General features: G+C 33.4%; 2 protein-coding genes across 2 annotated transcripts; both read left to right on the top strand.

Annotated features, from left to right (window-relative positions):
* The first annotated feature begins 10,701 nt into the window (after window positions 1-10,701).
* On the top strand, window positions 10,702-11,100 carry LOC120010476. The gene is made up of 2 exons (XM_038861272.1): window positions 10,702-11,013; window positions 11,065-11,100. The coding sequence occupies exons 1-2, from the start codon at window positions 10,702-10,704 to the stop codon at window positions 11,098-11,100; spliced, it is 348 nt and encodes a 115-aa protein (XP_038717200.1).
* Window positions 11,101-12,523: 1,423 nt separating this feature from the next.
* LOC120011477 (extracellular ribonuclease LE-like) lies at window positions 12,524-13,267 on the top strand. The gene is made up of 2 exons (XM_038862602.1): window positions 12,524-12,830; window positions 13,023-13,267. The coding sequence occupies exons 1-2, from the start codon at window positions 12,650-12,652 to the stop codon at window positions 13,265-13,267; spliced, it is 426 nt and encodes a 141-aa protein (XP_038718530.1). The 5' UTR covers window positions 12,524-12,649.
* The last annotated feature ends 148 nt before the right edge of the window (window positions 13,268-13,415 follow it).

The raw sequence follows: 13,415 nt of genomic DNA on the forward strand, positions 1-13,415 counted from the left end.
AAAATGAGATGGTGAGGTTGATGAAGAACAATGCCGTCGGCCTTCACAATGTTTTTATCAAGAAAGAACAAAAAAATGAGATGCTGAGGTTGATGAAGACCAAAGCCGTCCTTCACAATGTTTTTATCATAATGTCAAGATTCATGTATAAGGAAAGTTCCTCAGGCGCTAATTGCGTTAAGATTACTTTATTTAGCCGACTAATTGGATGCCAACCCTGCATGCTTCAAGAAAAAGAAAAACAACATGTTAAAATTCATCATGTCTTTGTTTGTGTGGATTTCATTTAAAACGAACAAGAGGAACTAATGCTTTGGAATGTTCTTAATTAACCGATGATATATAGCCGATTAATTAACCCTAATATTATATACGGTGATTGGGATTACAAGACAAATTAATGCTTTGGATTAATGTTCAATACAAGTTATTTAACTAATAACATTAACTTGATTTTTTAATCATGGTTTTCACGAGAATTTAAAACTTTATTTATAAGAGTCATGGTTGTAACTTTCTTTCAATTTTTCGACGTGAGATGTTTGTTGTATGGGTTGAATTTGAGCACTCAAGTAGAAAATTTTAACCCTCAGGGTGCGTTTGATAAGAGGGTAAGAATTTGAGGGTATAATTTATTATCCATGTAAATATTACAAGGGTAATAATAATTATGGAGAATAAGTGTTACCCTTGTTTGGTAAAGAAGGGTAAAATTTATCAAAGTATTCATTACTCTTGTTTGTTAGGACTATACATTACTGGTGTAATACCATTACCCTTGTTTGTTATTATTGTAATGAACCAAACTAGAAAAAAGTGAGATTATGTTTTTTATTATTACGACTATCATGTACCAAAATTTTAAAAATATAGATACATATGCATATATATACACACACGGCCAGACATATATATATATATATATATAATAACAATTGTTAACAATTTCAACAAAATAATCTGATAACATTCAAATCCATGACAAAGACGTAACACAAGAATAGGGGTCATCATTTGGCCCGCGGGCCTAGGTCGGAGCTCGGCCCTGCCCAATCCCTTGGGCGGGCATGGGCTCCATTTTTTGGGTCAGCCCAACCCGAAGCCAGACACCTCAGGTCAATTTTGGCTCAGCCCGAGCCCGACATTATTTATTTTTATATATATTTATATTTATATTTATAATATGTATGTATATATATAATACATACACATACTGTCTGTGTATATGTATATATGTATGTGTATTATATATATATACGTATATATATACACATACAGTGCATATGTATATATTTATATGTGTGTGTATATGTATATGTGTGTATATAGATATACACATACATATATATATATATGTATATATATACACAGATAGTGCATATGTGTGTATATATATATATATATATATATATATATATATATATATATGTATGTGTGTGTATGTGTGTATATCTATATGTATATATATACACAGACAGTGCATATGTGTGTGTATGTGTGTGTATATATATGTGTATATACACACAGACAGTGCATATGTGAGTGTGTGTGTAAATATATATGTGTGTGTGTCTGTGTATATATATATATATGTATATATATATACATATATATAATATATATGTGTGTATATAACTTATGGGCTTTTAGAATTTTTTATTTAAAGGGGTAATAGGTTGGAGTAAAACTTCTCATTACTTTTTATTACCCAGGTCCCCCCACTAGTAAACTTTATGTGTAAAAAATAAGCTCAATTACTAAAATTTATTACAGGAGTAAAAATTATACTGACATAACAAACACAAGTAAACTTAAAATTTAATTACCCTTGTAACTATTACACCCCATTACCCTCGTACCAAACGCACCATCAAGCACCAAAGCAACATGATTTTAAGCCTTGAACCACCAAATTGGTTAGCTTACTTATGGCAAGCGGGTTTGTAGACTCTCCCTTCGGCTTCTGGGCTAGCTACTGTGATGCAATGCAATGCTTCAATGGGCTTTCTTTTTGGATTATGGGCTAAAAGGTGCAGTGCAATCCACGTCCAATTTTTAAATCATACTTGGTGGGCCATACGGTGGATTTTACTTGGATCAAGCTAGCCTTTTGGGTTTATTTAACGGGCCCTTAATACTTAATTCATAATGGGCTTTGGAAGCTTCTTACAGTAACCTCCTTGGGCCTTGGTGGCTATTGACTTCGAATCTCAACCATGCAGATGCAGGCAGGGGTATTGATCATGCGAGGAGGGGCGGCTCCTTTCACTTAGAAGGCTGCTTGAGGGATCGGACATCAAAGCTCAAATTTATGCGAGTTTGCTGCACTACGGGCTCCTTTTCATTGGGGCATATATTGATGCTTGGACAAGCAGTGTGTTAAACGACAAAAAATTAGTGATTTTCCAACCATTACTTCGGTTGGAAATTTGGGAAAAATCGGTTGAAAAATACCTCGTTGGAAACTTTTTTCCAACCGTTTTTATAGTCGATCGATAAGTTGCAACCGATATTTCAATTGCAAAAATTTTGCACTTCGTTGGAATATTTTTTCGTAGGTATTGAGATTTCTCCGTTGGAAATATTTTTCCAACCGTTTCACAATCAATCGATAATTTATAACCAAAAAATCGGCTTCAACAATTTTATATTTGATTGAAATTGTTTTCCTAAAGTGATAAACACCAACCGAAAGAGTGGTTGGTAATGTTATAATAAATTAAAATTTTACTTTAATTATATTTTATGTCACTTGTTAAAAATTCTTTCAAAACAGAGAACTCACAAATGTAAAACCACATCAAATAGTATTTTCTAAAACCACATCAAATAGTAGTATTTCATCAAATAATCCAATACATCAAATAGTGTTTCATCAATCATCGTAAGCTTCAATTAAACAACTTAATAACTTAATATTCAGTACATCCCAATGGACTATATTATAAGCATGTCAATGGTTTCTTCGCCTAAAGCCCCCACCGCAGAATAATCATAGAGGCGCTCAACTATTTGTTCCTGCAAAAATTGGACAAATCCTAAGTAAACCAATTCAGATACTCCAATAAAAACTGAATCTAAGCCCTTTTAACAATAACTAGAATCTCATTCCACACTAATTAGCTAAATTCATGTTGAAAGATTATCATTCTAACCAAATTTAGTTGAAATTGAACAAAGAAAGAAATACAAAATTATCAGAAAACAAGACGAGCAATACTCACCTATAGATGATTCAACCAATAAGATCAAATATGTGCATAGAATGTCCCATGGATTGCAACATATTCAAGCAATTCAATCTTATTCATCATCCTCACCCTCATCTTCCTCATCCTCACCTTCATCTTCATCTTCATCAAGATGCAAGAGACGATCAGATTTCCAAAGAAAAAGAAAAAAAAAGAAAAAAGAAAAAAAGAAAGAACGGCTATGTAGATGGGATTGAATTCATAGCGACAATTTATTCTTAAGCAGAGTGGTCATGTTACCTTAAACATAGCTCGTTTATTATCAAATTTTTAGCTGCTCTTTTATTTCCTCCTCCACAGAGGCAGTCTCAACAGCTGCAGTAGCACTCACTTTCCAGCTGTTCGTAACTATTTCTTCTTTGGAGAAGTAATTGGCAGAGAAGCGCCCACAAAACCACTAGCTGCATGCATCAGTTAAACTATATGACCTTGCTAAGAAGGAACACCTGAAAAGTAGCAGTTGATAAACTGATTTGAGGAATAATATTCACACCAACATTGATTAGAGAATGCATACATTTGGTAGCTCAAGCAGTGGAGTGAGTAAGTTAGATGGCAACGCAAAAGAAATGTTACCAACCATAAGAGAGTTTCAACACAAGGTAAAGTCAGTCCAGTCCTTTGAAGTGAACACTCTTCAGCAAACATAAGAAGTGGCACAAAATACATGAAAGAAGCGTCCACCACCAGGTGTTTGAAGAGCATGGCAATTTAAAGAAATCTTTGCAAATAATTTTTTGACAAATTATTTACAAAAGCATAGAGAGCAACAATGAGCCAATAGCCCTTCAAAATACAATCTTCACCTTGGCACAATTCTGCCTGTCAACAAAAGTAATTATAAGAAAGAATCACAACCATTTAGTGAATAAACCAACCGCAACAAAACAAATATCTAGCAATTTAATGGGGATTATAGAGACACTACTAGCTGAAGAATGTTTGATTCCTTACCTCAATTTACCAAAAGGTAAGTGTTTGGACGTTGCATGTTCTACTATAAACCTAGGCAAAGTAATTTAAACACTCCAATCCAGGAACAAGTATAAGAACTGTGTTGGCAGAATCTTACAGCAACCGTGGGTTTCAAGTTCAATAATTATTCATGCAAAACAAAAGATCCACTGAGAAAGCATATTCAAAATTATGAGCTAACTCAAAATATCTCAGTGCTAAGAAATATCACATATAGCTAATCAACTAGAAAACACGAAAGATCACCTGCTTTACAAAGCAAGTGTCAAACAAGTCAAAGCAGAGATAAGGTAGAACCTTGACAGCAGCTTCGTTGGACACTGCACAGAAAGGGACATCACTATGACGGAACCAACTTTGTAGATCAAAGAAGGATCTGACACCAAGTCCAACATTGTCGTCTGAGTAACAAAGCCACTGGTCATTCACAAGTTCATCAACAGTTTTTTCTTTTTGGGTCATTGAAACCAGTGTTTTAAAAGGTTTTGAGGCGCATTTTGCCCTTAAAACGAACTGATGCACATGGATAATAAAACGAAGCCACGTAAACACACGCCTTTCGTCCGAAAGCGTACAAAAACACGTCGATGCGTGAAGCGTTTGAGGCGTGCGTTTCGTAGGAGACTCGTGAAACAAAATCGCGTGAGTGCACTCTAGGTCAGATACAGACCTCAAAACTCAATTCGCAACTGCTGTCCAAGACTTGAAGACTCGAAGAAGACCATCTACGGCTCTACGTGAGTCTCGCGACCTCCAAGGCTCCACCTGACCATCTACGCGACTCCTCCACATTAGGTCTTACAGACAGACCTGAAAGCTTTGAGATCGACCTCTCCGAAGTCCGACCGACGATCTGCGAGACTGCGATTCAGTACCCACTACCACTGTGTAAGAGACGAAGACCATTGCAAGTCAGTTTATACTTCTACTTCTTTGTCCCACTTTCTCTGACCCACTCCCACTATCGAATATCGATTTATTCTGTTTCTTTCTTCGATTTCTTTGTTCTGTTCCACACTCCCACTTTCTTTATTTTTTGTTCTGCACTTCTGTCCCACTTTCTTTACTTTGTTTACAATTTTTTTAGTCATTTAAGTGTTCAATTACAAATTTAGAATCAGTGTTTATTTAGAATTTTAGAACCAGTCAATTGTATTTACTATTTAGTGTTTAATTGGATTTATTGATTTAGAACAACTGAACCAGTGAGTGAAGTTATATTATACTTTGAAGTGAACTTTGAGTTTATTGTCTTTATTTGAAGTCTTTAAATAAGATTTTCTAATATGAGAATGACTTGTTATTATTTCTATCTCTTTTTCTTATTTTATTTATATATTTTTACTGTAAAAATATTTTTTCCCGAAAAACTTACGCCCCAACACATCGAAGCTTATGCCTCGCTTTGGAGAGACGATAACGCCTCGTTTTGCGTTTTCGCCTTTGAAAACACTAATTGAAATGTTTCTGAAAGCAGGAGGAACACCATCCTGTGACCCATTCCCACTCGGAAGCTAAAAGTGGAACACAAGATACCAAGGTTAAAGTCTACCAGTAGAAACAACATGATATGGATAACCAAATTTGCTTTACAAATTGCTCTTTAAGGAGCCCTTCAGAAGCAGTCTGCGAAAGCCCCTCTACCATACTATATTACTAAACAACCGAAGTCATCATCGAACCTTCCCATGAAAAAATCTAACTTGAAACAAGTCAAACCTCCATTGATTTCCGTTGGTCAAATTCAATTTATATTTTCAGTTCTGGATCTATGACAAAAAACCTAACTTCAATCCACAAAATGTATGTAATAATCCATTAATAGTATACAGACCTAAGTTTATGAGTTTAACTTGAAGATAATCAAAGCATATAAACAATAAAATCAAAAGGCAAAAAGAAACTAAGAGACTCAGAATTATTACCAAAAGATCGAGATAAAAAATTGGAGGTTTTAGGTGGCGGTGGTAAGGTGTGGTGAAGACGGTGGTGGCAAGGGATGGTGACCACGACAGCGGAAAGGAATAGAAGAATAGCGGCTGCGGCAAGTAACAACAGTAGCAATAGGTGGTAGCGGTGGGGATGGGGTTGGGGGAGATGGGAGATGGGAGAGAAGGGGCTCGACCTAGAATAGATCTGGGCAGATGACCATGCCCAGTTATTGCCGGTGGAGATGGGAGAGAGGGGCCGGAGGTGGCTACGACCCAGTTGCTGTCGATGGAGATGGGAGAGACGTTCATGCTCGACCTAGACTAGAATATACCCAGTAATTGCGTGCTTTGTTCTCTTTTTATTTTAGTTTCAATTTTCTTTTCCTTTTTTTAATATTTTTTTAGTTTCAAATTTATTTTCCATCCGAAATTTCCGTTGGAATTATAAAAAATAAAACAAATTTCTAACCGAAGTAGTCAGTTGGAAAATAATTTTGAAACTAAAAAAAAATATTTAGTTTCCAACTGAAATAGTTGGTTGGAAAATAATCTGCCACTTTAAAAAAAATAAAAATTACTTTCCAATTGAATATTTGATAGGAAATGTTTTGATAAAAAAAATAAACGAAACATTATTTTTTTTCCAACAAGACGATTGGTCGGAACAACAGTCAAAATTTTTATTGTTCTTACCGTTATTCAATCGGTTTGAAATTAATGATATAAACAAAAATGGTTGGAAATTGGTGGGAATATCGGTTGGTAATTCTAACCGATTTATTCGGTTGGAAAAAAGCGGTTGATAGTCCGACAATTTCTTCTAGTTTCACTGTTTCCTAGGAAACTTGGTCTTGTATTAGGCTGGGCGATTTGATGTTTCCAAGGGGGCTGTTTCTTCAATAGTTTTCGTCTTCCATACCCTCTTGGAATGTCGCTCGTTTCCTTTGAGTTGTCTTTTGGTATCTATTTGACTTTGATCTTGCGGGTATGCCCATCGAATTACTCTACATATTTTTCTTTTAATACAATAGTCAGTCAGAAAAAAAAGAAGAAAAGAAAAAACGTCGGGTTGATAGAAGGATCTGATCGATCGATCGATCGAAGTGCATGCCTCTAGAAATGGAATTTGATTTGGTTACTTTTTGGGTTTTGTACACTTTTTAAACTTTTGCTTTTGGTGGTCATTGTGACTGACTTTATGAGTGTGTAATCGAATTTGGCGTCTCCATAGCAGCAGCTGTTCTTCATTGGCTAAAGAAAATATGTTGCTAAAGAGGCTTGACGAGTAGATTGTTGTTGTTCCTAAACTTGAGAAAAGGTATATTTGATCTCCTAAGCATTCTCTCAATAAAAGGTATATTTGTTACTTCAAATAGGGATATATATATATATATATATATATATATATATATATATATATATATATTTTTAAAAAATAATGTAAACTTAATATATTTTTGGTGTAATTTTTTTTTCTCAAAAACAAAATCAATGTAGGCAGAAGCCGCAGAATTAAGTCACACAAAATACAAATAGACTACAAGAACATCAAATAGACATGATACCTAGGCTCAAAACACCAATGGTACCTTTGGTATGGGGGTAAGAATTTGGGGGTATAATTTATTACCCATGTAAATGTTACAAGGGTAATAATAATTATGGAGAATAATTGTTACCATTGTTTGATAAAGAAGGGTAAAATTTACCCAAGCATTCATTACTCTTGTTTGTTACTGCTATACGTTACTGGTGTAATACCATTACCCTTGTTTGTTATTATTGTAATGAACCAAACTAGAAAAAAGTAAGATCATGTTTCTTTTTTTCTTTTTTATTGTTACGACTATCATGTATCAAAATTTAAAAAATATAGATACATATGCATATATATATACACACACAGAGAGACAGACACATATTATATATATATATATATAAGTTTCTAGTGTGAAATTCTTCTCGTTGGAGCTTATTTTCAATTATCATGTGTGAGAAGTTTTTTGGGGATTTAATTAAGGGGGTAATAGGTTAAAGTAAAACTGTCTATTACTTTTTATTACCCAGTTCCCTCCATCAGTAAACTTTATGTATACAAAATAAGCTCAATTATTAAAATTTATTACAGGAGTAAAAGTTATACTAGCATAACAAACACAAGTAAACTTAAAATTTAATTACCCTTGTGACCATTACACCCCATTATCCCTCTACCAAACGCACCATAGGCTTAACTACAAAACTCATAATTATAACGTTTTGGTTAATCAATAATTTATAACGCATGTAATGGCAAATTTTGTAAGCTAGCAATTTTGCCGGCTTAAGCAAACATTATATGCTTTTCTATGAAATATATATATATATATAAACTAACATTGCATGCTTCGATGAATTAATGAAATATAGTAATTTAGCGAAAACTAACAAGAGGTTATTCGTTTGACAATCGGCTGGGTTAGGCATATATATGCTCAAGGTTCAATTCCAATAAAAAACATATTTTTCAACAGTATTTAAAAAAAAGAAAGTAATTTAACGAAAAAGACAATACTAAAATACACGTTGGCATAGTTGAATGAGAATACCGAAGCTTGGCGGCAACACAGAATGTTACGATGGAAAATAGAATATTTGAAAGTATTATGATAATATTTCTCTGATTTTTCGTTGGAAAATAAAATATGTGAAAATATAGCCAATCCTGAAATACTTCACCATTCATGGACTTTGGCCAATGTATAGACCTGACCATCATCTTCCTCTTTTTTTGGGTAAAAAAAAGTGGATGAACAAACATGACACCAAAAGTGGCAGTCATGTCCTTGTCATATATGAGTTGAGGAGTTGTAGGAGTAAGTATCTTTCTTTGATCTTCAAGAGGATTTTTCGGATGGTAGATTCCATCCCGATTCCTTTCTTAATAGGACTCGGACTTTGCTTTGAATTTGAGTTCTTTATGGATTCTAATTCAAAGATGTGCTACGCTGCTACCTCGGTAAATTGCTAAGGTGCCTCCTCGGCTTGTGCTTAAGGTATCAAGTATCTCCTCGAACTTTGGTCATGTCTTCAGTTCTATATTTTGTGTACCGCGTGACAATGCCTTATTGGCGGGATTGTTTTGGTATAGGAAAATTTTAAAAAAAAATACATTAACAAAAAAAGATTTTAAAAATAAATAAAATAACTTGTTAGTTTATAGATAAATAAAACAATTAACTAATACCCTAACTCTCCATAAGGAATCCTCAAATTGATAATTAATGACGCAAGTACTACACAGCCATAAAATAAACATCCATAAATTTACATAAACATGTGGTATGCCTATGTGGCTTTTTTAATAAAGTTTGTTTATTTTTTTAATTTATGTGACATGTCTTTTTTGCTTGCCACCTAGATTATGTAAGTTTATGGATGGAAAAATTATGAACATATATCATTTTGGAATTAATAATGGTTTTCACAAGAAGCTCAGACTTTATTTAAGAGTTATTACTTATTGGTTCTATAATTCTTTCAACTTTTCGATGTAGGATGTTTATTGTACAAATTTAAATAAATAAATAAATATATATTATCTTTATACCGTTCAACCGGTTGAATGATTCTGATACGGGTATTTGAAACATTGATTTGAAATACTATTGAGAAATTTGCTTCTCAATGAAATTGAACTTTTGACACACATATGCCTAATTCTGCTAATGGTTAACTGAGTCACCTCTCGTTGGTTGGTTAATCAATAATTTATTTCTTGAAGAGATAATACTAATATAATACACATTGGCATAGCTGTGAGAATATCAAAGCTAGGCGGCAACGCAGAAAGTTAAGATTGGAAACAGAATATGTGAAAATATTATGATATCATATCTTTTTTGGATTTTACGATGGAAAGTAGAACATCTTAAATTAAAATGAAGCATTCGGAGAGAATATATATTTTTAGGCGGCAACATAAAATGATGCATTCGGATAGAATCCAATGTTTTGGGTCCCACATGTTTCAAATCAATGGTATAAACATATTCCCTTATTCCGATTCTAAAATGAGGTCTTAACTTTTAAGATTTACTTTTAGGGTTCAAAATATTTTTAAAATTTTTGAAAAAAAAATTTGCATTATGATCGGTCTTACAAATTTAACGATATATTTTTTATTTGAAACAAAAATCAAATGTAACCTGAAAAATGCATGAAATGTTTTTTATTTTATATCCAACGATCTAGAATTAACATGCATTTTTCATGTTGGACCAAACTACACGAAAAAATGAGAACGGTATAATCATTATTATTTGTTATATTTTTTAATTAAATTTAATTTTAAGTTTATCAAACCGTCTACATATTCCTTTTCGGATTTTACAATGGAAAATAGAATATGTGAAAGTATAATGATGCGTTCGGAGAGAATATATATAAAATAATATATAATTAAATGTCCATTTCATGATTCTCTACTATAAAAAAAAACCCTTATTGGTGCATCCAACAACATATGTTTTGAGTTTCTGTGCTAGATTCTTAATTGTTGAGAGATGGATACCAAATCTTCATCCGGCAATGTCATCTCTTGTGTCCTTACTCTTACAGTCATATTTCTTGCAATCTATGCAGCAGCAGCAAAAGAAGGTCCTTATGAGTACATGAAAATTAGCCTCCGATGGCCAAAATCTTATTGCAACACAAAAGAGATTCTCATAAGACACATTCATTGTTATAAGCCAATCTTAAAATATTTTACCATTCATGGGTTTTGGCCAACGTATACACCGGACACTACTGTTCCTTCTTTTCTGAAAAATAGCGGATGCACTAACGCGACGCCAAAAATGCCAGATGCTATTACTGTGAGTATATATGTAATGTTTTATTTGAATTGAAAATACTTTATGTCCCAGCAAATTTGCATCTCAGTAATGTACCAATCTATGTGACATATTAACTGTGCATGCCAGCATAACATTAATTTAAAAGCAAATTTTATGTTTCCTCAAATTTACCCGCATGCCCTTGCTTTATTTCTCTCATTCCTCCTCCTTTCTCTCTCTCTTCCCTATCTCTTCTCCCTCCTCCCTCACGCCTTGCCTCACCTTATGGCCAACTATGGCTTCTTCGCCTTCCAGCCACTGCTCGTGCCACCATTGGTCTCTAATGAAGCACCAGGTCAAAGGGAAGCTACCCCAGCCCTCCACTGACAGCGCGCAACGACAAAGGATTTCGCTGGAAAAAGCCTACAAAATCGCGGCCCTCTGCTACTTCAAACGGCAGATCCGACCATTTTCGACGTCTTCTCTACACTTCATCACTGGCGTTGGACTCCCCGAGGTAAGGAGCACATAGCCCAGTCCTTCGCCAGCCCTAATAACTCCTGGAATCTATTTTTTCAAATACCAAGAGCGTAATCCTCCAAAGCCTTATTCTTTCACCTGGTAAAGATTAGTGATTTGATTTATTTGTTCACAAGTCATCATGTCAAAAATTTGCTATTTTGTTTTCTCGTTTTATGGTTGCACAATCCTTGTTTTTCACATAAAATGAATTTATTTTTTCTTTGAAAAGAAAATGTGAAAATTTGCTATTTTTCTTTCTCGTTTTATGGTTGCACAATCCTTGTTTTTCACATAAAATGAATTTCTTTTTTTTTTTGAAAAGAAAATGTGAATGCTTTGGGTACTATTGATCTCAACAATAGTGTATTAAGTGTTTAAGTGTATTAAGTGTTTAACAAAATGAAGGCATGGTCTTTTTTATTTAAAAAAATACGAATGCGTATTTATGATTATCCGAGTGAGTTTGGATGTAATTACATTATTTTATGTATTTTAGACATAATTACATTGTTTTTGGTAGTTCAGATATTAATTTCATTGTTTTTTTAATAATTGTATGGATAACTCGTAAACAATGTAATTATAGTAAAAATAATGTAATTACAGTCTGATAATGAAACATAGTATAATTAAGATGAGTATGTGATAATGGAAAACAATGTAATACCAGTATGTGTAATTCAAAAACGATGTAATTACAATCTGATAGTGAAAAATAGTGATTACATTTATTTCAAAAAAATGTAATTAAGAATTACCCGATAAAACATATCGATAATGGATATTGTTTTAAAGAGTACATGCTGATTCCAGATGTAATTTTTTTTATATCTAACATGTATTTTGATAGATAAATAGTTTTGAATTTTTGTTTCAAAAAAGAAAAAAATAAAAATCAGTTACACATCATATGATGTCAGCATTTACAGTAAAAAGAAATTACACCAAAAAAGAAGGGTATTTTTGTCCCCAAAAATTTACAAAACACCATGTCACATAATGATGTATCAATGCCACATAGGCTGGGATGCATTTGTGATATATTTTGCTGGGATATCTACTGCCCCCGTATTTGAATTAAACGTTATGTTATAACTATTTGTGTTAATGTTTGTATTCGCAGAAGAAACTATTATCTAAGATCTGGCGTGATATGATTGAATATTGGCCAGATGTGGCCTACTATCATGACGACTCAGCAAATTTAGACTTCTCGAAGTATCAATGGGAGCAGCATGGGATGTGCTTCGACAACCCTGACAATCCCTTACATTATTTCAAAACTGCATTACGCTTCATAAAACAACATGATCTCCGGGGAATTCTCAAAGGCGGTATAAGAATACATTATTTATTTCTTACAAGTTTTATGTTTTCACAAAAATAGTCTTCATTAGAATTTCCAATTTTCCTTTTTGAATTTATCAGAAAATTAGATTATATATACACTCTTTTTCTTTTTCTTTCTTTTATTATTATTGTAAAACTTGTATATATTCTAATTAAAATGTTATGGTGTGAAACAGCAAAGATCTATCCAAATAATAGTAAATATCGTGGATATGACATTAAAGATGCCATTACTGAAGCCTTAGGAGCACGACCTACAATTTGTTGCAATGAAGATAGGTATGGAACTGTACAATTGCACGAGATTTGGGTTTGTCTCCATAGGAATGGCACCACAAGACCGTGCCAGCATATTTTTTCTAATTGCCCAAAGGCATGGGTAAGACCCATCAAGTTCGCTGCTCCGACTAATGAAGCTTGAAAGGAAGGAATGTTGTTCTTCTCCCGAAATAACACTTTACATAGGAGGAGTTTTTCTTTCTTTCTCTTTGTAATTTTGGGGGTATCGTATCGATCGTTTGAGTTTTCCATGTATGACTTTAATTATAATGTTTTTACCATGTTATGTG

The sequence above is a fragment of the Tripterygium wilfordii genome, chromosome 12 (genome assembly GCF_013401445.1).
Source record: "Tripterygium wilfordii isolate XIE 37 chromosome 12, ASM1340144v1, whole genome shotgun sequence".
Classification (NCBI taxonomy): Eukaryota; Viridiplantae; Streptophyta; class Magnoliopsida; order Celastrales; family Celastraceae; genus Tripterygium; species Tripterygium wilfordii.